Raw genomic sequence first — 26,607 nt, 5'->3', positions numbered from 1 at the left:
CCTTCAGGGGTTGTACCCCTGCCAGTCCCTCCCTACACCCCTCCCCATCAAATAGCCCAGTGAAAAATGCAGCCAGGGCCAGGCAGGGACTCTGAGGTAGATCCTGCTTTTGTTGGACCCAACATTGTGGATGATGTAGAAGGCGCCCCAGAAACAATAGAGGCTGATGAGGAATCCTGCAGCCTCCACCACCCCCAGTACCACTCCAGGAATGTGTGGTTGAGGCAGGAGAAAATGATCCTGGGGAAGGCTAGTCCCAGGAGGTGTTGGGGCAGGGCAGCCCTCCTACTCGAAGGCTACGGGGTCGCCCACGAAAAAGGGATCATTCCCGAGGCGCATCCAAGCCTTTAACAACCCGGGGCTGCCAGGGAAAATTAGGAACATTTTTTTTTTTTACTTTGTGATTTCCTTTTTAGTTTGCACAAGAAACATAAACATTTAGTTTCCTTATTAAATATATGGCCAATGAAGGCTTTTTGTGTTGACAACATTTTATGTTTGATTATAAAAAGAATTGTTAACACAAAACGTTGTGGAAGACTTATTTTTGGGTACAAATACAATTCCCTTTAAAAAATATATATTGTGCCATGATCCTATTTCAATTTGCCATGTAATGGTATAAAGGAAGGGCATGTTTGAAATCATGAGTCTTTTTAAAAAAAGTGTGTTTTGACACATTGCTACTCAACGTGTTAAAACATGCTTGGGACACGCTTGCAAAATGGGAACAAATAGCTGCTTTGACCTCCCTTGAGCAGCTCGATGGTGCTGGTTGAGTGCTTACACGGCAACCAGAGTAGCCTGTGTTAAGCACCAGGGACAGCGCAACACCGCAGAGCTGTCAGGTGAGTGTCCAATGGCTGGCCTTTTAGTTGTCCAAGTGCAGGCTTATCATTTATCAGAAAGATGGCTGTGTGTGCTATTGACAAGCAAACTAGTGCTCTGCACTACAAGCAGGTTTAGACACACAGCTGTAGTAGCGATGCAGTAACAACTGGATGAGGCAAGCCTTTAGTTACACATAAAATTATTGTATAAAGGTACAAATAGAACAGTTGTTGGCCAGAAAAAAATATGTTTTGTGTGGTTTTCAATGCAGACAATGGAAGGCCAAAAATGAGATAATCCCATCCTAATCTGCTTTATACAAGTAGCAGGATGGCCAATGTTGCATTGTGAAGAAAAATAATTTAAAAAAAGCCAAGAAAGGCAGAAAATGTGCGGATGGGAATACATTATTGACTTCAACTAAAGGGGTTAATGCTATAATGGTAGCTAAAGACACACATATCTCACAACCGAACACACTAAATGACACATTGTATTGGGTTAAAATGTCTCAAAGAGGAAAGCCCGCAGCACTCCAAAGTAAGCCCATATCGTGCCGAGGTATTTACTTCATGCCAACTAGTAGGACAATGGACCTTCCATCATCCTTATACAGGCAAGAAGTTCAAAATTTGCAAACAATATACCTGTACCTCTTCGTACATTGTCTACCTGGTAACCTTCCCCAGTGGGCTAGGTTACGTAGGTAAGACAACACTGGAGGCAAGAACCCCCATGATCAAACACAAGAGCACCATCCGTACTAAGTGTCTTAATCTTCCTATTCCTAAACATTTTCATGACATGAAGCGTAGCATCAGCTAATTCAGGTTTAGGATTATAGATGATGTTCCTCCATTGACACGAGGAGGTGATAGGGAGTCCCTGCTAAAAAAGGACATTTAGTGGATACACACTTTAAATACCATGCATCCGTTTGGTTTAAACATGGATTATAATTTCGCACCTTTTAACTAATATGCTCTCTCTCCATTGACAGTATTTTTTGATCGGTCACCTCCCGTCTTAATTTTTCTTTGTGATATTGTTATTGTCTAGCCCTTTCTCCTTTTTCTGTATCCCCTCTTTGTTGGTTTACTATTTGTCCTATACCCTAGTTGTTTTTTTAGTTACTTAACATAATTAGTTTGGATTACATCCACATTCTCTGCAGGTGCCATCTTGTGGTTGGCTGCCGCCCAATACACATTTGGTTGGCTGTCTGGGGCCATCTTGTAGTTTGGGCTATATCCACATTCTCTGAAGGTACCATCTTGTGGTTGGCCGCCGCCCAACGCACATTTGGTTGGCTGGCCTTGGGCATCTTGTGGTTGCTGCATGTAATATGTGCCTCCGGGGCTTTGGTTAACACCGTGCTGAGGTCACTATGCTATGCGCACATGTGCATTCGCAGGAGAAGATGCCGAACCTCTAGGGGGTGGCTGGGAATGATCATATGGACAGGGGATGGCACCATATGTTCTTATGTCATGTGAGTTTTTAACAGGTGTGTGTTGTCAGGTGTTGGGAATGCTGTCAAATCATTGCAGGGCGGTTACTTCCCGCCCACCTATGTCGGTTTGGTTATAGAATGAGTGGTGCAGTGGCATACTAGCAGGTTTGAAAAAGACTTTTTAAGGTCGAAATGTTGCCTGTATTTTTAATATGGAGCAATAAAAGTTATTTTTACTTTAAATCCACCACTGATGCTGCCACTCCATTTGCTTCTCTGGATGACACATTGTGTTGAGATAACACAAACACTGCGCGGAACAATAGGGCAAAGGGTACATTATAATTAAACAGATTTTTTTTTAAAGCGAAAACCGTGTGCATTTGTTCACAATTACCAATAGGCTATGTAGAGATGACAAATAGAGATGAGCGAGCACCAAATTGTTCGGGTGCTCGTTACTCGAGTCAAAATTTCCGCAATGCTCAAGAGCTCGTTTCGAGTAACGAACCCCATTGAACTCAATGGCAACTCGAGTATTTTTGTATGGGACCGATGCTCCGCATAGGTCATGACTTGTGAAACTCTGGAAAACCTCAGAAAGTCATGGAAACGCCACAGAACCAGATAACGAAGGGCAGGGGCAGCATGTATGGCTGCATCTCAGGCTCCCAGGTCCCACTATTAAGCCAAAATGGGGGCAAGAGTCTGGCGTCACTCCCCTAACAATTTTTATTTCGGACAAACCCTCATTAGCAAGGCACACCTTAGCTAAGTACCACACTACCTGCAACCAAGGGCAATCACTGCCTGCGGGTGGCACCGCTGCCTTTTCTCCTTGGTTACATGTTGGCATTGCTGTCCAACCCCCTCCGCACGACCCTGCGTCCACAGTGCACACAAAAGTGTCCCTGCGCAGCCTTCAGCTGCCCTCATGCCACACGCTCACTTCATAGCCACACCACCCTCATGTCTATTTATAAGCGCGTACTAGATGAGGAGGAACCAGAGGCACACACTGCAGAGGGTTGGCAGGGCCAGGCAGCGACCCTCTTTGAAAGTGTGGGCGATAGCCCACAATGCTGTTAAGAATTGATGATAAATTGACGTTCGATCATCATTCCAATCCTGTGACACCTCCATCGGAAAATTGTCCGGAGCTGCAAACGAGGGCATAAAGGGGACGCAGGTGCCAGCACTTCTACACATCTCTACAATACAGCAATGCTCTGTGTGGGAAGCACGTGGGCGGGCCCAGGGTCAGGCTCATTCCCAGTCTTCATCTTATGTGACCCAAGGTGCCGTGAGTTGCATAGCAATAGGAAATCCATGTGTCCCCACACAATTCATTCTGTGTAGGTGTTAGATAGCTTAACACCGCAAAGGAAAGTCTTTGAGTTCCTTGGGCTTGCCTGTGCTGTGCACAAAGATGGTATTACACAAGAAGAAATCAGAGCGCTCAAACATGTCAGAGTTTCACCCCGCCAAGGACCTCAGCCCACATTTCTACCCTAGTCAGTCAGTGTATTTATGCCAGACAGATAAAACACCGCTATGGAAAGTATTTGTGCACTCACAGCATAGGTGAGCCAAAGGAACCCAAGGAAAGTATTAAACATGAAGAAATTACAGTGCCCAAATATGGCAGACTTTCACTCCGCCCCCCCCCCCCAGGACTTCGGCCTCTGTCCATACGCTCAGCAATCGTGGGCATAAAGCGGACTTCGATGCTAGTACAGCTGTGAACGTCTCATTTAATTAGTTGCGGTTGCTTTCACCGCTCCAAAGACTGGATTAACCAGGAAGAAGTTCCACAGGCCCAACCTGGCGCAGTTGCATTTTCCCTAGGACATAGGCCTCGGCCCACACCCTCAGCAATCGCTGGCATAACACGGACTCCGATGCTAGTACAGCAGTGAACGTCTCATTAATGCAGTAACGCTCCTCTTGTTTGGCCCAAACTAGTGTCTCAGATAACTGTGGTAACACGAGAGAAAATACATGTTGCCCAGTGCTGATCCCGACCCCAAGCAGGAGGAGGAGGTGGCCTTACAAGGCCAAGAAACCATGACCAGGACACGCTATAGTCTGTGTGGGAAGCACGTGAGCGGGCCCTGGGACAGGCTCTGTCCCAGCCCCCACCTTGTGTGACCCAAGGTGCCCTGAGTTACATAGCAATGGGAAACCCATGTGTCCCCACACAGATAGCTCAAGATAGCACACAGATAGCAAGGTGAAGTCTTTGCGTTCCTTGGGCTCACCTATGCTGTCACTGCAAAAAAGATTGTATTACTCAAGAACAAATCAGAGTGCCCAACTATGGGAGAGTTTCACCTCGCCACGGACCTTGGCCCTGGCCCACATTTCTGCCCTAGTCAGTCAGTGTATTTGTGCCAGATAGGTAAAACACCGCGATAGAAAGACTTAGTGCACCCACAGTATAGACAGACCCCTGTAACATTCCTGTAGAAAAGGTATAAACAGACCCCAGTAACATTTCTGTGGCAGAAGTATAGGCAGACCCCAGTAACATTTCTGTAGTAAAAGTATAGGCAGACCCCCTGTAACATTTCTGTAGTAAAAGTATAGGCAGACCCCAGTAACATTTCTGTAGTAAAAGTATAGGCAGACCCCCTGTAACATTTCTGTAGCACTAGTATAGGCAGACCCCTGTAACTTTTCAGTAGCAGAAGTATAGGCAGACCCCTGTAACTTTTCAGTAGCAGAAGTATACGCAGACCCCTGTAACATTTCTGTAGCAGACGTATAGGCAGACCCCTGTAACATTTCTGTAGCAGAAGTATAGGCAGACTCCTGTAACATTTCTGTAGTAAAAGTAGACGCAGACCCCTGTAACATTTCTGTAGTAATATATAGGCAGACCCCTGTAACATTTCTGTAGCAAAAATATAGGCAGACCTCTGTAACATTTTTGTAGCAGAAGTATAGGCAGACCCCTGTAACATTTCTGTAGCAAGAGTATAGGCAGACCCCTGTAACACTGGTGTACCATGAGTGTAGGCGAAGGCTGGAAAAATTAGTTAGATAACAGTATAGGCGATGGCTAGAAAATTTAGTGTACCAAGGGTACAAGTGTACCCCTGAAAAATTGCTCAACCGCGAGGGCAGGTGAAACCCAGAAACATTTTTAAAGATACAGCTCGCTGTTACTTAATTTGTAACAGAGCCTGGAGGCAAACCTGTGAAAAAAATGGTTTCTGTTAAAATATCAATACTTTTGAAACTTTGAAAAATTGTAAAAAAAATTATAAGCAGAGCCTTTTGGGCCGCAGAAAAATTGTCAGTTCAACGTCATGACGTGCTGTTTTAGGAGGAGGAGTAGGCATCAAAAACCTCCGTTTGCCCGGGTGTCTTTACATGGGGCGCAAAATGCTGCTGAATATCTGCAACAAATTCTGCAGCATTGCTGCATCCAAAACAGTCAAAATCGGCTTCAATGAGGATTTTGACTTGAAATCAGCTGCGCACGTAGCTTTCATTGGAAATACATTTCTGGTATACTGTCATTACATGTGATATGAGTTCATACTGTCATTACATGGGATATGAGTTCACTTGGCCATCACATATTTCTGTTTTCCATCATAGAGATAGCCAAGAATATTTAAACTTTACTAACTGGAAGAGCAGGTTTGATGCAGCGAGGGAAGTATTTACCTGCCATCTACACCCAGGATCCTCCAGTCTCCCATTCTCTGCCTGCAAGCTTGCTGTAAACGTTCAAGTCGTGGCCATAGCTTTCATCACTGCAGATATGGCACAACATCGGATTATGACCATCTTGCTGTTTGTGTCCCTATCGCTCTGCTTTGAGGTCGCACATCCTAAATTGAAGGTAAAGTAAATTCTTTATATCAGTTTTTGTATTTTACACATTGTATATTTGCAATTATATAGAGAGTTCAGGCTTCTATATTTAGATTCTCTCTGTGTTAACAATTGGGAACATTTATTACAAAAAGCCGAGCAAAAATATTATATATACACCCTGACAGAGGCTGGAGAATGCAAGGCTGTTTCACGATCTTCTCCATTGATCTCACTGGGTCCGGCACCATAGCATGTTTTTGATACAGACCTACACCAAAATCTGCATCAAAAACCTCAGTTTGCCCGGCTGTCTTTACATGGGGCGCAAAAAGCTGCTGAATATCTGCAACAAATTCTGCATCCAAAGCGGAGTCAAAATTGGCTTCAATGAGGATTTTGACCTGAAATCAGCTGCACACGTAGCTTTTAATAGAAATACATTTGTGGTAGACTGTCATTACATGTGATATGAGTTCTGGTGGTCATGAAGCATTGCATATTTCTGTTTTCCATGATAGAGATAGCCAAGAATATTTAAACTTTATTAACTGGAAGAGCAGGCTGGATGCAGAGTGGGACAGTAAGCTCCGGGTATTTACCTGCCATCTACACCCAGGATCCTCCAGTCTCCCTTTCTCTGCCTGCAGGCTTGCTGTAAACGTTCAAATCGTGGCCATAGCTTTCATTGCCACAGAAATGGCACAACGTAGGATTATGACCATCTTGCTGTTTGTGTGCCTATCACTCTGCTTTGAGGTCGCATAGTCTGAGGATGGCTTCAGACAAGAGTGCTTTTGTGCGTGCATATTTGAGCACAGAAACACTCGCCTATTACAACACATGCATTCCCTATGGTGTGTTCACATGTCTGTGTTTTACAGGTGCGTGCCTGTAAAGATAGGACATGCATGCACAATAGGGAATGCAGGCATTGTCTTCAATGGAGCTGCGGCTGCTGTCGGCGGTTCCATTGAAGGCAATGGTCTGCCAGCACCTCGTAATTGTTTTTTAGGGAAGAGCTAAACTCACCTCTCCGCCGCTGCTGTATCCCCTGCGGGGATGAAGAACATATCTGCCACATGCAGCAGATGTTTTTTTTTTCATCCCCCGCAGTGGAATAAAGAATTCACTACTGCAGCTGTCACAGATGACAGCTGAGGTAGGGGATCCAGCTGCCGACACCCAGTAATTGTTTTTCAGGAAAAAAAGTATAAGCCCTTCCCTGAAAAACAAGGAAAAATGGTGTAAAAAATAATAATCGCCACATACTCACCTTCCTTCAACTGCCGGTGCTTAGCTGCATCCTTCCAGCTCTGTCCCCGGCTCTGTAATGCAATTCTTTTAGCAGGCAGGGATTTAAAATCCCCGCCTGCTGAAAGAGCTGCTTGCGATTAGCTGAGGTGCTCAGCCAATTACAGGCAGCTCTCGCCTGTCATTCATTCAGTGAGAGCTGCATGTGATTGGCTGAGGTGCTCAATCAATCAGAAGCAGCCGTCTGTGATTGGCTCAGCACCTCAGCCAATCACAGGCAGCTTTCGCTGAATGAATGACAGGCGAGGGCTGCCTGTGATTGACTGAGCATCTCAGCTAATCACAAGCAGCTCTTTCAGCAGGTAGGGAATTTAAATTTGCACCTGCTGAAAGAACTGCATTACAGAGCTGGTAACAGCACTGGAAGCATGCAGCGGAGCCCCGTCAGTTGAAGGAAGGTGAGTATGTGGTGTTTATTATTTTTTACACCATTTTTCCTTGTTTTTCAAGAAAGGGCTTATACTTAAAGCTCTTCCCTGAAAAACAATTACTGAGTTCCGTCACCACAGCTGTCATCTGTGACAGCTGCGGTACGGAATTATTTATTCCCCGCGGGGATTTAGAATTAATTTGCTGCATCTGTCACAGATGTGACAGGTGTAGCAGGGAATTCTTTTTTCTCGCGGGGATGAAGAAAACATCTGCCGCATGCAGGGGACATGGCAGCCGCGGACAGGTAAGCATTTTTTCAAATTTTTTTTAATTTACACTAAAATGCTTTTTTCTCAGGGAAGGGCTGATATGTAAAGCCCTTCCCTAAAAAACAATTCAGGGGTGCCTAAAAAACAATTCAGTGGTGCTAGAAGGCCATTGTCTTCAATGGAGCCACCGTCAGCAGCCGCAGCTCCATTGAAGGCAATGCATGGACCTTCATACATGCGTGTTTTTGCATGTACATAGGTGAACACCTATGTACGCACAAAAACATGCTCGTGTGAAGCCAGCTTAAATTGAAGGTAAAGTAAATTCTTTATATCAGATTTTGTATTTTACACATTGTATATTACCAGTTATATAGATAGTTCAGGCTTCTATATTTAGATTCTCTCTGTGTTAACAATAGGGAACATTTATTACAAAAAGCCGAAAAAAAATATTACATATACAACAGAGGCTGGAGAAGCATTTCTAAGGCCTTCTGCACACTGGCGAGAGCAATATCGGGCTGTTATTCACGTCCCAATATCGCTCTTACAAACCTTTCAAAACCCATGGATGCATGCAAATAGCATTGCATCCCTGCGGGGCTGAATGAATCCCCCAAAGGAAGAAGAGAGAGGGAGGCTGACCTGCAGAGGATCTTCTACAGATCTCATATTTGGAGATATAGTGGGGATGAGCGGGTGGGTCTAGATTCCTTATGCCTGCCCATCTCTTGGCTAGAAAGGAATCACTATGAAAACTCCATCTAGCCCAGCCCTCTCTCACCCCTGCTCTCATGAATGCCCTGGGGGAGCCCTCTAGCCCCACCCCTATCTCCCCAAATGTGGGATGATCTCTAGGAAATCCCTTGTAGCTTCACATCCTCTCCATTCTCTCTATGGGGGATTCATTCAGACCCGCTGGAATACAAGGCTGTTCCACAATCTTCTCCCAATGATTTCAATGTAGCCGGAGCTACAGCTGCCGGCCCCATTGAAAGCAATGGGCGATATCGCTAAGAGAAAGAACATGCTGCGATTTGTTTTCTGCATAGCACCGCAACGCATGTAAACATTACAGACATGAATGAACACATTCAAAAGAATGGGTTTCATATTTGTGCAAGATTTGTATGTTTTGCAACGCACAAATGTCGCACAATTTCATCACCAGTGTGAAGCCCCCTAAATGGGGCAGATTCCTATACTTTGTTTTGTTGCAATTCATTTAATATTATGATGCCATGGGACATCGGAGCAGCTCAGCAGCTGATACCGGCGGCAAAGCAGGTGCAGGGGCAGTAAAGTAAGACCGGAGCGCAGTAGCCGGCGCCAAGAGGCCACCAGGAGTCCATCGGCAGCAGCAGCGGAGGGGACCAGAACGGAGCAGCAGAGCAGCTGAGACAGAAGTGCAGAGTGAGCGGCCGCCGGGAGAGCGGGTGACGTCACCAGGAGGAGTGGAGGAGTGGAGGAGCCGATAAGTATCTTCTGTGTGTGTTTGTGAGCTAAGTGTGTGTCTTCTGTGTATCTGGTGTGCCCTAGTTGTGTCTTCTGTGTGTGTGTGTGTCTGGGGGTCTAAGTGTTTGTGAGGGGGGAAAGAAAAAAAAAATTGTCAGCGGTTGCGTGAGAGTGGCAGCGTGTGAGTGGTTGTACAGAGGCAGCAGCGTGTGAGCGGTTGCAGCAGCGGCTGAGCGGTTGCAGCAGCGGGTGTGCGGTTGCAGCAGCGGGTGAGCGGTTGCAGCAGCGTGTGAGCGGTTGCAGCAGCGTGTGAGCGGTTGAGTGGAGGCGGCAGCGTGTGAGTCTATCTTCACTACTTCCACAAGTAAATTGTACATCCCCATTAGGATGAGCTCCATGTCTGGCAATGTCATCCAGTGTGCTACTTGTGCAATGTATGCAGTCCTTGATCAGCCGATCGAGGGTGCATACTGTTGCGCAAGATGCGTGCACGTCGCACATTTAGAAGCCAAATTCTGGATCTAAATGAGCAACTGGCAACACTGAGAGCCATTGACAACATGGAAAGGAGTTTGCTGCTCACTGAGCAGACACTTGCTGGGGTAGAGGCGGGGGCGGATGGTAGTACGGAAGAGCAGGGGGAGCAGGCAGTCAGCTGGGTGTCAGATAGAAGGAGGCATAGAGGGAATAGATCCAGGGAGGCTAGTCCTGAACTGGCACAACCCAACATGTCTGCAACGTTGGCAGATGAGGGGGATGCCATTACAGAGCCAGCACCACTGCAGCATGACATGCCCTCTGAACGCCAGGGAGATGACTGCTCCGGTGAGACGGGGACGGGGAGTGCAGGGCAGGCTAGACAGGTTCTAGTGGTGGGGGACTCAATTATTAGGGGGACAGAGAGGGCAATCTGCCATAAAGACCGGGATCGTCGAACGGTGTGTTGTCTTCCTGGCGCTCGAGTTCGACACATTGCGGATCGGATTGACAGATTACTGGGAGGGGCTGGTGAGGATCCAGCGGTCATGGTGCACGTTGGCACCAATGAACAAGTTAGAGTCCCTCAAAAATGATTTCAGGGACTTATGGGGCCAAGCTCAGGGCGAGGACCTCCAGGCTAGTTTTCTCGGAAATACTACCTGTACCTAAAGCCACACTAGAAAGGCAGCAGGATCTTAGGGAGGTAAACAAGTGGCTCCGGAGTTGGTGTAAGAAGGAGGGATTTGGGTTCCTGGAGAACTGGGCTGACTTTGCTGTCGGCTACAGGCTCTACCGTAGGGACGGGCTGCATCTTAATGGGGAGGGTGCAGCTGTGCTGGGGGATAAGATGGCTAGAAGGCTGGAGGAGTGTTTAAACTAGGGACTGGGGGGGAGGGTAAAATGAGAAATAGTGGGGTAGCCAGCAAAGGGAATGGGGGTCGAGCAGGGGGTGGGGTTAGTACAGTTAGAACTGATAGATCAGCCAATAGTACGAATAGCAACAAAACAAATTTAAAAAACAAAAAAAAATGATATAAATTGTATGACCACGAATGCACAAAGTCTGATTGGTAAAGTGGGTGAGCTTGAAGCGAGAATGACTGATGAAAATTATGATATAGTCGGAATTACGAAAACATGGCTTGATGATAAGTGCGATTGGGCGGTGAATTTGCAGGGGTAAATCTCTTTAGAAGGGACCGAAGGAACCAGAAAGGGGAGGGGTATGTCTGTACGTCAAACCGAACTTGAAGCCGAGGCTACGGGAGGATATAGGGGTAGGAGACGAACAGGTGGAATCTCTGTGGGTAGAAATACAGGGAGGAAAAAATAACAAAATCCTGATAGGGGTCTTCTATGAACCACCAAAAGCAACAGAAGAAACTGAAAACTTACTACTAAGGCAGATAGAAGAGGTATCAAAGCGCAACAAAGTAATTATCATGGGGGACTTTAATCATCCAGATATAACATGGGAGAAGGAAACCTGCAAATCTCACAGGGGTGATAAGTTCTTGAGAGTAATTAAAGACAATTACCTGAACCAACTTGTGCAGGAACCAACAAGAGGGAGGGCCATTCTGGACCTAGTACTAACCAACAAACCGGAACATATAAAGGGGGTGCAGGTTGAGGGGCACTTGGGGAACAGTGACTACAATATAATCAATTTTCAGCTGTCAATCAATAGGAAGCCTTATCAGGGAGTGACAAAGAAACTAAACTTTAGTAAAGCAAAATTTGATCAGCGTAGAACTACTATCGGTAACATTAATTGGGACAACATCCTCAAAAATAACGGTACGGAGGACAAATGGGAAAAGTTTAAAAGGATCCTAATCACCTCATGTGAGCAGTTCATTCCCTTTAAAAATAAAAGAAACTCAACTAAAAGGAAACCAATGTGGCTCGACAAGACGGTAAGAGGGGCAATAAACAAAAAAAAGAAAGCATTCAAACTACTAAAGCAAGAAAGCAGCGAAGAAGCGCTAAAATCATACAGGGGAAAAACAAAATATGCAAAGATAAGATCAAAACTGCCAAGGAGGAAGCAGAAAGACGGATCGCCAAAGAGAGCAAAAACAACCCGAAGCTATTTTTCAACTATATTAACAGCAAAAGGATTTGCAGGGAGAGCGCTGGCCCTTTAAAAAATAATGCAGGAGAAATCATTGATGATGACGAAGGGAAAGCAAATCTACTAAACAGTTTCTTCTCAAGTGTATTCACAAACGAAAAGGAAATGCCACACGAGATGCAGGGGAATAAAAGGAACCCCTCACAAAGTATCTCATACCTAACGCAGGAGGAGGTGCGGAAGTGACTAAAGAAAACTAAAATTGATAAATCGCCGGGCCCAGATGGATTACACCCAAGGATACTAAGGGAACTAAGTGACGAGATAGCTAGGCCACTATACTTAATATTTCTAGACACTATCAAGACCGGTGTAGTACCAGTGGATTGGCGCATTGCCAACGTGGTTCCAATTTACAAAAAAGGGAGCAAAAGTGAGCCTGGTAACTACAGGCCAGTAAGTCTCACTTCAGTAACAGGAAAAAATTTCGAGGGGATTCTGAGAGACGCCATCGATGAGTACCTCAAGGAGAATAAGGGAATAACTCCTCACCAGCATGGATTCATGAAGGGTCGCTCATGTCAGACAAATCTGATCAGTTTCTACGATGAAGTAAGCTTTAAGCTGGACCAGGGAGAATCTATTGATCTCGTATATCTGGACTTCTCTAAAGCCTTTGACACCGTGCCACACAATAGGCTAATATACAAAATGAGGCAGCTAGGACTGGGCGAAAACGTGTGTAAGTGGGTAAAAAATTGGCTCAATGATAGAAAGCAGAGGGTGGTAATAAATGGTTCGTACTCTGATTGGACCACAGTCGCTAGTGGGGTGCCACAGGGTTCAGTATTAGGCCCCACTCTGTTCAACATATTTATCAATGACCTGATAGAGGGGCTGCACAGCAAAATATCAATATTTGCAGATGACACAAAATTATACAATATAATTAATGCAACGGAGGACAATGTGTGGCTACAAACGGACCTGGATAAGCTGGGGGCTTGGGCAGAAAAATGGCAAATGAAGTTCAATGTTGAAAAATGTAAGGTTATGCACATGGGCAGGAGAAACGGATGACACCAATATTCACTTAATGGGGTACCACTAGGGAAAAGTGATATGGAAAAGGATCTGGGGGTTTTAGTGGATAATAGACTAAACTGGAGTAACCAATGCCAGTCAGCTGCTGCAAAGGCAAATAAAGTCTTGGGGTGCATTAAAAGAGGTATAGGGGCGAAGGATGAGAACATTATCCTTCCATTATATAAGGCACTTGTCAGGCCTCACATGGAATACTGCATACAGTTCTGGTCACCGGTGCTTAGGAAAGATGTCCCAGTGCTTGAGGGGATTCAAAGAAGGGCAACTAAACTAATACATGGAATGACAGGACTGGAATACCCAGAGAGGCTATCCAAACTGGGTCTATTTACTCTAGAAAAAAGAAGGTTAAGAGGCTACCAAATAACCATGTATAAGTACATGAGGGGACAATACAAGGATCTCTCCCAAGATCTGTTTACACCCAGGACCACGACGGTAACAAGAGGACATCTGCTACGATTAGAGGAAAGTAGGTTTCATCACCAACATAGAAGGGGATTCTTTACTGTAAGAGCAGTTAGACTGTGGAACTTTCTACCGGAGGAAGTGGTGATGGCAAAATCCATAGAGGAGTTTAAAAGGGGACCTGATGTATTTCTGGAGAAGAAGGACATTATAGGATATAAATCTTAGGTTAATTATCAATCCGGGTATATAGGAAGGTAAGAACTGTTAGGGGTTGATCCAGGGAACAGTCTGATTGCCAATAGGGAGTCGGGAAGGATTTTTTTCCCCAAAAGGGCTAATTGATTTCTGTCCTTGGGGTTTTTTGCCTTCCCCTGGATCAACACAGGAGGATAGACAGGCTGGACTAGATGGACATTGTCTTCATTCAGCCTTACATACTATGTTACTATGAAACATGTTTTGATGGATGAGTGGTAGATGGCAGCAGAGAGGGCAAATAATGCAGGCGGCTCAGTATATTGCATTTACATATCTTTGTACAGTCTAGTGGACTTTGTGGCCATGTGGCTAATGATGCTGGTGGTATCATGTCTAATGAGCGCTTCCCCGACAGTCACAGGAAGCAATCACCAGTGAAAAAAGATCCACATGGGAATCCACAGATTTCCCATGTAAACGCTCCACACAAGAAATAAGCAACATCTACAGTAGCAGCAAAGTAGGTGAGATCCTCGCAATCTCGTCCACATGCAGTGGGAAAAAAAATGCACAAAACCCGTGCGGAGATTGCCATGCAGTGCAGAATTTAAATCTACAGAATGACAATTAAAGCACTGAATACGCTACAGAATCCACCTCTAATAATGAATTCCACATCAGAATCCATGTTAAAATCTGCATCAAATTTCTTACCAAATGGTGCAGTTTTTGGTATGGATTTTCTGCTGTGGAATGTCTGCTGCAGATGTTCCCCAGCAAATCCACCCCATGTGGACATAGCCTTACTGTAGAGGGGAATGGAACATTGAGGGGAGTGTAAGCACAGCAGCCGTCATGAGGAGAGGGGGAAACTATAAGCAAGTCTGCCGGAGCTTCAGAGGAGTTGTGCTGCAGAGCCAGACAGCGCCTCTTAGGTGATCTATTCTTTTGTTTTTTTTACTGCAGCTGGGGCTGCTCGCTAGGAAATGCGGGCACACAGCCTTCTGAAAAAAGTAGCTTGCCGCCTTCAATTATTGACTTATATATGTCCAAGCATGACATGAAAAAGGCACACTTCTACTGCACCTCTGGGATGAGCACCAGCTACTCCGCTGTCAGGCTCTGCCTCATTCATCGTGATGAACAATGTATTTTCCATGGGGTCTACCTACAGGGGGCACTGCTGATCTCCTAGGGAGGGCAGGCATGTGGCAACAAGATCAGCAGGAAGTCCAGGGTGCTGCATACATCCAGGGAAATCTCTTATAAAAGGCTTCAAAGAGACTTCAGTGACATGCAGTAGATTCTTCATGGAATCTGGGAGGTCGCTCCTCCTTCTGGGAACCTTAAGGACATTCCGAGTGACAAGTATGAATCATTTTTATCTCCTTGCTGTGACATAAATGTAAAACCTTATAAACAAATTCACTAAACATTTTTTCCCTGTGTTTTACATCTAGAATGATGGAGATCCATGTATATACAGCGATGATTGTGAGAGCCGGTGTTGCCACAGGGATTCCTCTAAGGGCTCTGGGAAATGTGTCCAAAAATCAATGGGAGGTGTGAGATGCTACGGCCCGGTGAGTACCTGTAAGCCGCTGTTGTACTGGTTTCTCCTCCCCGCACTCAGTTTAGGGGCTCATTTCCACGGACGTATGCGTAAAATGTGTGAGCCGGAGTATCGCTGTGTATATAGTATTCACTACGTGCGGGTAAGATAGGGCAGCCCTATCTTCTCCCAAAAGTACAAATTACGGCCGGGAAAAGAAGTGATGAAAATGAAACCACTGAAATCCCATCAAGATCAGTGGGTTTTTTTCCTGTTATATGGCTGTGATTATCACGGCAGTAAAAGGGGACAAAACCGCGATCATCTGAATCCACTCTAAAATAGATCATACTGCGTCTTTTTTACGCACGTATTATACGCAATGAAAAACACCAGTGTGGGGGCGTGGCCTGGAAGGAGACCTGGATGGACGCATCCTAATACAGCTCTCCTTATAACCTACCCAGCGACTCACAAGCGACGGGGAAACAAGCCAAAAACAACCCCACTCATCATTGGAAACCTTCCTCAACACCGGCAATATGCCCAAGAGAGAGAAAAACCTGCCTCCTAAGAGACTCACAGACTTTTATGCCACACGGAGCCGCGGTGAAGAAACAGAAAATGGTGCTCAAGGATTCCCGCGCTCCAGGAGAGAGGAGGAGCAGGTGAAAGCCACACTTAACCCTGCCAGAGAGGACACATGCCGCTGTGGAAGCAGAAGCCTCCCTAAATCTCCTCAAGGTAGGATAAATTTGCTCTCTGCTTTATCCGGAGACCCTTCGCTGACAGCAGATGCCGGCGATTTGTCAGGCAGCCGCGTACGCCGGAGCTCGGAGGATACTCCTGCAGCCGACTCAGCTAGCACCTCCGCTATCTCTCCCGCTGCATCCCCGGCCAGCCCCAATAAAGCCCGGTTGAAAAATAACAGCAGAGATTCCCCTGCTGCACACAGCTCTCCTCGGGGACCCCCCACGGAGCCCCCCCCCCCCCCCCCCCGCGCGGCGATCAGTAGCAAAGCAGCCGCGGCTCGGGAAGTTCTCCTGCCCGCCCTGACAGTAACACAGAATCCCCGACCCTGTCACTCTCCGGGTTTACTGTAACTCTACCAGAAGGGGAACAGGCTACCCCAAACAACAAGAAAGCCCATCAAGAGGCTATTATAGGTCCTGGACACCAACACACAGTTAAAAACAGAGACTCTTATAAGCACTCTGCCTCTACACTGAAGCCTTATAGGAGTGCACAATTAACCCCTGAAAAAGCTCTCTGCAATAAGCCTCAATCTGTACATCCAGAAAAAAACACAAGTTACTGTGGCAAACAGGCAATAAAAGCTTTTAACAATGCAGAACCCAATATAGAAATTAAATCATGCGATATTCCTCAAAAAGTATGCACATTTCTGGAAGACCAAACAACAGCACGAAACGACTATACCCTCACAGATACACATGACCTCACTAAAGCAACACACTCTGAGAGTGTTCCGAACGACCCGCCAGTCACGACCAACAACCCTCCTCCGAGCTGGGCTTGCATAAACCCCACCGACGTATCTCTCCCCACTCATATGGGGATAAACAGCAAAAGGGGACCACAGCGCCCACCGTCTAACTCAGCAACAGCAAAGAATAATAATTCAAACTCTTCCAGCCCATTAAAACAAAGAGCCCGCTACTCTTCCAACCCTGACCTCTCGCAAGAAATGACCCTACAAGATACCTACAAGATATTCCAGCTATCAACCAGGCAACCTCTGAGCTGTTTATGAAAGAGGCTATGCTGGCATTACAGACCTCAATACAAAAAGATATCGCCAAAAGCCTAGCTGGCATAAATGCGTCAGTGGAGGAACTGGGAGGTCGAGTAGACCATACAGAGCGTAAAATGGAAGAATTCGCATCAGCCCATAATTCACTGGTGGACTCACATAACAATTTGGAAGACGAAGTTGAAACCTCGCGAAATAAATTGGAAGATATCGAAGATAGAAATCGCCGAAACAACATCAAGTTTAGAGGAATTTCCAAATCGATCCCGCCTGCTGAGCTTCTCCAGGGCCTGATGCGAGCGGTTATCCCGCAATGCTCTCCTATAGACCTCACTATCGATCGAGCACACAGACTTCCAAGAGCTCAGAACATTCCGACTTCCTATCCACGAGACACAATTGCTCGAATCCACTTCTTCCACATTAAAGATCAATTAATGCGAGCCTCAAGACAACTGCCGGCTTTACCAGCACCCTTTCAGAATATCACACTCTTCGCTGACCTTTCCCAAGCCACAATAATAGCCAGGAAGAAGCTTGCCCCTGTAACAGCCACCTTACGAAACCATGACATAAGATATAAATGGGGCTTTCCAACAAAAATTATCATTACAAACAGCGGGAAAACTTACGTAATTGTCAAGCCCGAGGAAGGTATGGAGCTTTTACGGAAATGGAATTTGCCTTGCCCAACACGTCCGGACCAAAGCAAGACTCAAGAGAATAAACCCTCTCCCAAGATCCCACAAGAGTGGAAGGATGCAAGCTAAAGAGACTCTCACGCTGATTCCCATCTGACAACCACAGGTTTGCCACACGTTTCTCGTAAACTTTCCCCCAAGTTTGCGCAGTATGACTCACTGCACAATTGTATGTACCTTTCTAAGTTTATTTCAAATGTTTTATGTTTTTTCAAAGGTATCTCACAGTGTAAATTTATATTATACTAAATTGCATTTTCGGCGTCTACACTATCGATTCATAGCAATGCCAACGCATCCCTACCATAGATTAAATGGCTTTGAAGTTATTGTCTCTTAATGTAAAAGGACTGAATAGCCCTTACAAGAGATCTCTCCTGTGGAGGGAAACTAAAAGGTCCAAAGCGGACATAATCTGCATACAGGAATCACACTTGCAGAGATCAGACACCAATAGACTCTCAAACAAAGAGTTCTCCCAAATTTTCTACGCTAATGGCCCTAAGAAAAAAGCGGGAGTCTTCATAGCAATAAAAAAAAACGATTGCCTTCCAGTTAATACGGGAGCTGCAGGATGATAAAGGGAGATTTGTTGCCTTGACATGTAAAATTAACAATACAACATTTACCATAGTAAATGTTTACGCACCCAACACCGGACAACGTGCCTTTTTAAATGGTGTCCTCAAAAAAATTTCCCACCTGGTAGAGGGGAATCTTATAATCTGTGGGGACTTTAATAACATCCAAAAATCAGAACTAGATTCCACATCGAAAAGTAGCAGACCTCCCCCCACTTATATGAGTGGCTCCAAAAGGAAGACTTGTATGATGTGTGGCGATGTAAACATGCCTCCGAAAGAGACTACACATTTTACTTGCATAGACACAACACTTACTCCCGTATCGACATGTTTTTATCGACTACATGGCTTCTACCAATGATAGTCAAATGTGAAATAGGGGATATCACTTGGTCGGACCATGCCCCGATCACTCTGTCCATCCAGCTTACCCATTCGCATCCGAACACCTTTACTTGGAGGAATAACACGCATGTAATGTCCCTAAAAGACAATATCGTTAATACAGAAAAAATGCTTAAAGAATACTTTGTCTTTAATTCTCTCCCATCCATTAACCCTGCTACACTATGGAATGCATATAAGGCATTCATAAGAGGTATTCTTATTCAGCAAACAGCAAACCACAAAAAACAACGCAATGCAACTCTCACAAGCCTCCTATCTAAAATCGCGACTTTAGCCGCAGCTCACAAAGCAGATGCCTCCTTAGCGAATTTATTACTATTGAAAAAAGCAAGAACTGAATTACAAGCGCATCTTGCAATAGACCATGAGTAGTATCTAAAAAGACTTAAAATGCTACATTACTACTCACACAATAAAGCGAGCAAATTAATGGCTAATAGAGTTAAAGCGGAAAAAGCAAATGCTAAGATCCCCTATCTAATCTCGCAGACCTCAAAACACAAAATTCATGCTCCACAAGAAATCGCCGAAGAATTTAGTAAATATTACAACTCTCTTTACAACTTAAAACAAGACAAAGACACCCTACAACCCGACGAAGAGACAATTAATGCATTCTTATTAACCTTATCTTTACTACGCCTATCACAGACACAAAACCAAAAACTATGCCTTCCTATCACAACGCAAGAGGTAGAACAAGCCATCAGATCACTTAAAACAGGCAAATCCCCCGGCCCAAATGGCTTCGCAAACGAATACCTTAAATTATTTGCACCAACTTTGCTCCCTCATGTATGCAACTTTTTCAATTATATTATGACAACAGGTAACGCACCCCCAGAAAACCTAAAAGCAACTATAGTCACTATACCCAAGGAAGGCAAGACCCCTGATATCCCAAGCAACTTCCGACCCATATCCCTTCTTAACTCAGACATTAAGTTATATGCAAAAATCATAGCAAACCGACTATTCCCAATCTTACCCCAACTAATTAAAAATGACCAAGTAGGCTTCACAAGAGGACGTCAGGCCCCAGATGGAACAAGACGACTAATAAACCTGATAGCTAGCGTGGACGCTGCACGAACGCCTTCTCTGCTCCTTGCCTTGGATGCAGAGAAGGCGTTCGATAGGGTGCACTGGAGATTCATGCAGCGAACACTGGAAAGGTTTGGGCTTTCGGGTCCGATTCTCTCAGCTATAACAGTGCTCTACACTACTCCGTCGGCATCTGTTCTAACAAACGGCATTTTATCCAAACCGTTCCAAATAACCAACGGCACGCGCCAAGGTTGCCCGCTATCGCCCCTAATCTTCTCATTGATGATGGAACCATTAGCGGAGATGATAAGATCCAACCCACTCATTCAAGGTATCCCTATAGGCTTAAAAGAGCACAAAATAAACCTATTTGCTGATGACGTAATTCTAACCTTGACTAACCCCGGAACCTCTCTTCCTCAAGCGACCTCCTCACTATTACAGTTTGGAGCTGTCTCCTACTATAAAATGAATCCCACAAAATCACAAATGATGGGGATTCACTTAACTAAAACAGAAGAGAGATACCGAAAATCGGCGTTCCCATTTCAGTGGTGCCCTTCGTCCCTACCTTACTTGGGAATGATACTGATCCCCTCAATTGAAGAACTTCCGACTTCCAACTTCTCACGGCTGGAGACTACGATACAAAAAGAACTAGACCGTTTAGCCAAATTCGAACCCAGCTGGATGGGCAGAGTGATCTTATACAAAATGCTTATTTTTCCCCGCATATTATATCTCTTTAGGACTCTCCCTGTGGTTATTCCCGAATCTACTTTTAAAACTCTCCACCAACAGATGAACAAATTCATCTGGAGAGGAGCCAAACCCAGAGTGGCATTCTCCATCCTAAATAGACCACTAAAATTCAGAGGCATGGGTCTTCCCAACCTCCGCAATTATCATAAAGCATTTCTGATAGACCAAAGCAGACACTGGTGCAGAGCGGAAACGGACAAAGCATGGGCCCAGATGGAGTCCCTATTAACGGGAATAACTGAATGGAGAACATATCTACTAGCGTCAATTGTTCAGACCCAAAGGGACACTCAACGTTCCCCGACGGTCCAGGCTACGGCGCAGGGGTGGAGGGCATTACAAGCTAAACCAAACTCGGACCTAACTAACTCAATAAAAATTCCGCTCCCATTTCTTAGCCTAAAATATTTAATATCTGAATTATCCCTGAGTAACTGGCCACACAGAGCAACTATGAAAGTCTCCGACCTATATAGTGGAGACTCCATCTTGCCTTTCTCCCAGATACAAGCAAAATATGCAATTCCACAGTCAGAATACTATACGTATTTACGGATCTGTAACTTTCTGAAAGTAAGTAAGACTCTCAGCGTTACACTTCCATGCCTACTAAGCGACCTACTAGACGGAAGCCTGGCCTCACGGAAAAAACTCACAAAATCAACCTATACCAACTTGTCTGGCATCCAATATTTCAAAAAAACGGTTAACTTTCTAAACTGGGAAAAAGATCTAAACAAAAAATGTTCCCCCAGGACATGGTGCGAGGCCTTGGCATGGGCCCATAGGTCCACCTCCTGCGCTTCTCACTGGGAACAATACCAGAAACTCTTGACAAGGTGGTATTGTTCTCCACTAAGGCTGTCGCAGATGAAAAAAGACGTGTCCCCCCTGTGCTGGAGAGGATGCGGTGGAGTGGGCTCCCTGCTACATATATTCTGGTCGTGCCCCCAAATATCTTCCTTCTGGAGAGGGATTTCTCAATACATAACTACTTTTCTACCGCTCTTGAAGAAAATTGAACCAGAACTAGCCCTTCTCCTTATAGGTATAGGAAACATACCCAGAAGTCATAGGGTAATTATATCTCATATTCTCCACTCTGCGCGTTTACCAATAGCAAGGAAATGGAGATCTGAGCATATTCCCACCATAGAAGAAATACAAGAATCTGTTAACCTAAATTGTATCTATGAGAAATCAATAGCCCACCAAAAAAACACTCTGGCCCAATTCAGGAAAGACTGGGCAGTATGGCTACAGATAACAAAAATGCCGATAGGTTTCGACTAAACGAATGCAAATGGTCTCCTTTTCTTTCCGGAGAACCGTTCGCCTTCCCGCCCATCCTCCCCTCTGGGGGGGAGGGTATGGCGCCGAACCCTACGCGCATGGGAAGTGGCTGTATTGATATGTTAGTGTTAATGTGTCGATATGGGATGATCCAATTCTCGATAGACTAAGATAGCGCTTTATTTGAATGCACTCCTTGTTTGGGGAATCCTAAACAAAGAACAGTATAAAAGAATTTCAATAACTTCCGCTTAAATGCAATTGCAAATGTTCATGATACCTTTGATATTTAAGGTTATAAACTTTCCCATTGTCCCTATCCTTTCCCCTTCCCTCCTCCCCCTCCCTATCTCCCCTCCCCACACAAGATGTAATATGCAATGTTCTAGAACTATTAATGAAACTTCTGCATGTCAATTTCAAATGTTGTATATTTTGGAAATGCCAATAAAAACGGAATGTTTAAAAAAAAACCAAACACCAGTGTGAGTGGGACATGCGAAAATCAACGTATTTGAATTGCTACGATGCACCACATATTATGGTGCGTAATACGCAATTCAAATACGGCCGTGTGAATGGGCCCTAATTTCTTGTTAAGATGGGCTTTGAACTGACAGATCCGTGTAATCCTTCCAATGTGAAACTGCATGAGTGAGAATTCCCACTAGATGACCTGCAGCTCGGATTGGCAGAGCATTCAATACAATCCTAAAGTAATGCTGATTTAGCTGCAGATTTGGGTGCGGAATCTGTGCCCAATTGTGCAAGTATATTTTACCATGTGAACGAGGCTGAAGGGCCTTCTGTCTCTAAGTATTTTGCATTTCTTATACAATATAAAACCCGGGACATCTTATATGAGAACTATACATGGAGGGGTTGGTATTCTATTGCTGTAAGGGCTCACACCCACTGGCGATGCGAGAGTGAGTGAAAACGCATGATAATGATACCAATCATTTTCGGTGGTTTCATTCTCATTAACGATGTTTTCACACTAACCTCGCATCACAAAGAAGAATGTGCGATATTGCCAATTGTTTTCAATGAGGCCTGCAGCAGCAGTGCTGGTCCCACTGAAATCAATAGAAGATCACAAAGCAGGCTAGGAATTCTCCCCCGAGAGAGAAGTGAGAGGGGGGGTGTAGCTACAGGGGGATCTGTGACATATCTCCCCATATTTGGAGATATAGGGGGCGGGGCTAGTGGGTTTCCCTAAAGGGGTGGGGCTTGCAACGGGCAGGGCTAGATGGGATCTAGTAATCTCTTGCTAGCCAAGTGAGGGGGCGGGGCTAGCGGTTTCCAGAAGGGTCCTACAAAAGTGCAATCACTTAATTTATGTAGATTTCAAATTCACGCAGTGCATGCAAGGTTTAAGTACGGGTTAATCTGCCCTGAAACAGAGCTAAATGTAAGCTGCCTGGCAAGCAGCTATTCTCATTGGCTGCTGGCAGTCTGAGCTCTAATTGGCCAATCTGTCTGGAGAGTTGAACAATTTGATTGCCTATCTGATGGTGGGGTGACAGTTGGGAAGCAGGGCTTGATTGGAAGTAGCAACAGAGCCCGCGCAGGAAGACATGAAAGGAAGGCCTCATGCCCACGGCTGGATAAGATTCTGACAGCGAGATTCACTAAGGGGAATGCGAACAGTGTCCGGCATTGACCTCCCACTTACCTGTCGGCGTCTTCTCTCTGCGCTCTGTGATGTGCCGGCAGGCGCACAGCCACGCATGCGCAGAGCAGAGTCGGCGTGTCAGCAGTGACGTTTCTGTGCTTTGATCCAAATTATGTAACTCCTTACATCCTGCGATCTACAACGACCATAGCATCTAGGTGATTAGATAGAAAGACAGAAACTTAGGAAAGGCCTGCAAGCAGCCTACCATTGTGTGATTATTAGACTGATCCTTCAGCATCGCCTAATAGATGGCTTTGCAGTTTTAGATGCATGTGGAATAATTCTTTGCTGTATTGAGCACCAAAGATCACATTGTGTGTCTAAATAAAAAACAGAATAAATCTTAACATATAATAACAGTATTTTAGGATGAAAAATGACTTGTGTCCATCCAGTTCAGCCTATTAACCCCCAGTGTTGATCCAGAGAAAAGCAAAAAGACCACTTTTCTCCATTTTTCTCAAACTCCAAGACAGGCAATCAGAACAAGTCCCAAATTACCGATCCTGCTGAAGTTATTAGTAATTATAACATGTAATAGTACATCCAAGAAAGGTGGCTAGGCGCCCTTTGAACTCTTCTATTGAGTTTTCTATCACCATGTCTTCAGAAAGAGCGTTTCATAGTCTCACTGCTCTTACAGTAAAGAACCCCCTTCTATATCGGTGTAGAAACTCCCTTTCCTCTAGACACAGTGGATGTCCTTTTGTTACAGTCACAGTCCTGGGTGTAAGCAGTTAGGAGAGATCTCTGTATTGCCCCCTGATATATTTATACATAGTTATTAGGTTGCCCCTCAGCCATCTCTTTTTTAACTAAATAACTCCAATTTTGATAACATTTCTGGGTATTGTAGTCCACCCATTTCATTTAATAAATTCAGCTGCCCACCTTTGAACCACTCAAGCTCTGATATATCCTTTGATTATTGGTGTCTAGAATTCTACACTATTCCATGTGCGGTCTGACCAGTGACCAGTGTCCTCTCTGGTGTTAATTACTTTACAGACTTTTGTATCATCTGCAAATATTAATATTTTACTGTTCTATCAAGTCATTAATAAATATATTAAAAAGAATAGGATCCAAAACCAACCCCTGTGGAAACCCACTATTAAAGGGGTTGTCCTGCGGCAGCAAGTGGGTCTATACACTTCTGTATGGCCATAATAATGCACTTTGTAATGTACATTGTGCATTAATTATGAGCCATACAGAAGTTATAAAAAGTTATTCACTTACCTGCTCCGTTGCTGGCGTCCTCGTCTCCATGGTTGCCGTCTAATTTTCGCCGTCTAATGGCCAAATTAGACGCGCTTGCGCAGTCCGGGTCTTCTTCTCTTCTCAATGGGGCTCCGTGTAGCTCCGTGTAGCTCTGCCCCGTCACGTGCCGATTCCAGCCAATCAGGAGGCTGGAATAGGCAATGGACCGCACAGAAGAGCTGCGGTCCACGGAGGAAGAAGATCCCGGCGGCCATCTTCAACCGGTAAGTATAGAAGTCACCGGAGCGCGGGGATTCAGGTAAGCGCTGTGCTGTTTTTTTTTTAAGTCCCTGCATCGGGGTTGTCTCGCGCCGAACGGGGGGGGGTTTGAAAAAAAAAAACTGTTTCAGCGCGGGACAGCCCCTTTAATGGTGACCCAATCAGAATATGTACCATTTATAATTCCCCTCTACCTTCTATTACTGAGCGAGTTACTTACCAACTTACTCACATTCTGACCCAAACCAAGCATTTTCATGTTATATACCAACCTTAGAGTGGCTTCAGAAGAGCGTGTATTTTGTGTGTGGATATGTGCGGACAAAAACACGCGTCTATTAGTCCCAATGCATTCCCTATGGTGTGTGCACATGTCCATGCTTTACAGGCATGTGACTGTAAAGATAGGACATGCGTACGCCATAGTGAATGTACTCATTCTTTTCAATGGAGCCGTGGCTGCAGCCGGTTGCTCCATTGAAAACAATGGTCTGCAGGGAACCTTATGCATTTTTTTTTTAGGGAAGGGCTTTACATATAAGTAGAGATGAACAAGCACCAAAATGCTCGGGTGCTCGTTGCTCGAGTCGATCTTTCCGCGATGCTCGAGAGTTCGTTTTGAGTAACGAACCCCATGGAAGTCAATGGGCGACTCGAGCATTTTTGTATATGACCGATGCTCACTAAGGTTTTCATTTGTGCAAATCTGCAAAACCTACGAAAGTGATGGAAACGACACAGAAACGGATAGGGCAGGCAAGGAGCAACATGCAGGGCTGCATCTCAGGTTCCCAGGTCTCACTATTAAGCCACAATAGCGGCAAGAGTGCCCCCCCCCCCCCTAACAATTTTTACTTCGGACAAACCCTCATTAGCAAGGCACACCTTAGCTAAGCACCACACTACCTCCAACCAAGCACTGCCTGCGGGACACACCGCTGCCTCTTCTCCTCGGTTACATGCTGCCCAACCCCCCCCCCCCCCCCGCACGACTGCGTCCGCAGCGCACACAAAAATGCCCCTGCGTAGCCTTCAGCTGTCCTCATGCCACACGCTGGCCTCATAGCCACAGCACCCTCATGTCTATTTATAAGTGCGTCTGCCATGAGGAGGAACCGGTGGCACACACTGCAGAGGGTTGGCAGGGCCAGGCAGTGACCCTTTTTGAAAATGTGGGCGATAGCCCACAATGCTGTTGAGAATTGATAATAGATTGACGTTCCATCTTCATTCCAATCCTGTGCCACCTGTCAGGATCTGCAAAGGTGGGCATAAAGGGGAGTCCACTGCCAGCCCAGCACTTCTACACATCTCCACAATGCAGCAATACTTGGTGTGGGAAGTATATGAGCGGGCCCTGGGTCAGCCTCTGTCCCAGCAAACACCTTGTATGGCCCAAGGTGCTGCGAGTGACATAGCAATGGGGACTCCATGTGTCCACACACTACTCATTCTGTTTGGGTGTCGGATACCTCATCGACAATGCAAGGGGTAAACCATCTGCACTCTGCACCCTATCCAAGTCAGT

At 45.3% G+C, this 26,607-nt stretch overlaps 1 protein-coding gene across 1 annotated transcript in view; it reads left to right on the top strand.

Moving 5' to 3' along the window:
* The first annotated feature begins 822 nt into the window (after positions 1–822).
* LOC136614489 (uncharacterized) overlaps positions 823–26,607 on the top strand; it is a 171,436-nt gene continuing 145,651 nt past the window's right edge. Inside the window, exons 1-3 of the mRNA XM_066594117.1 lie at positions 823–848; positions 5,894–6,140; positions 15,256–15,378. Coding sequence (XP_066450214.1) covers positions 6,060–6,140; positions 15,256–15,378 — 204 coding nt within the window. The 5' untranslated portion in view covers positions 823–848; positions 5,894–6,059. The remainder of the gene's footprint in view (positions 849–5,893; positions 6,141–15,255; positions 15,379–26,607) is intronic.

This window comes from Eleutherodactylus coqui, chromosome 1, assembly GCF_035609145.1.
Source record: "Eleutherodactylus coqui strain aEleCoq1 chromosome 1, aEleCoq1.hap1, whole genome shotgun sequence".
Classification (NCBI taxonomy): Eukaryota; Metazoa; Chordata; class Amphibia; order Anura; family Eleutherodactylidae; genus Eleutherodactylus; species Eleutherodactylus coqui.
This window is presented reverse-complemented; position numbering and strand designations above follow the sequence as displayed.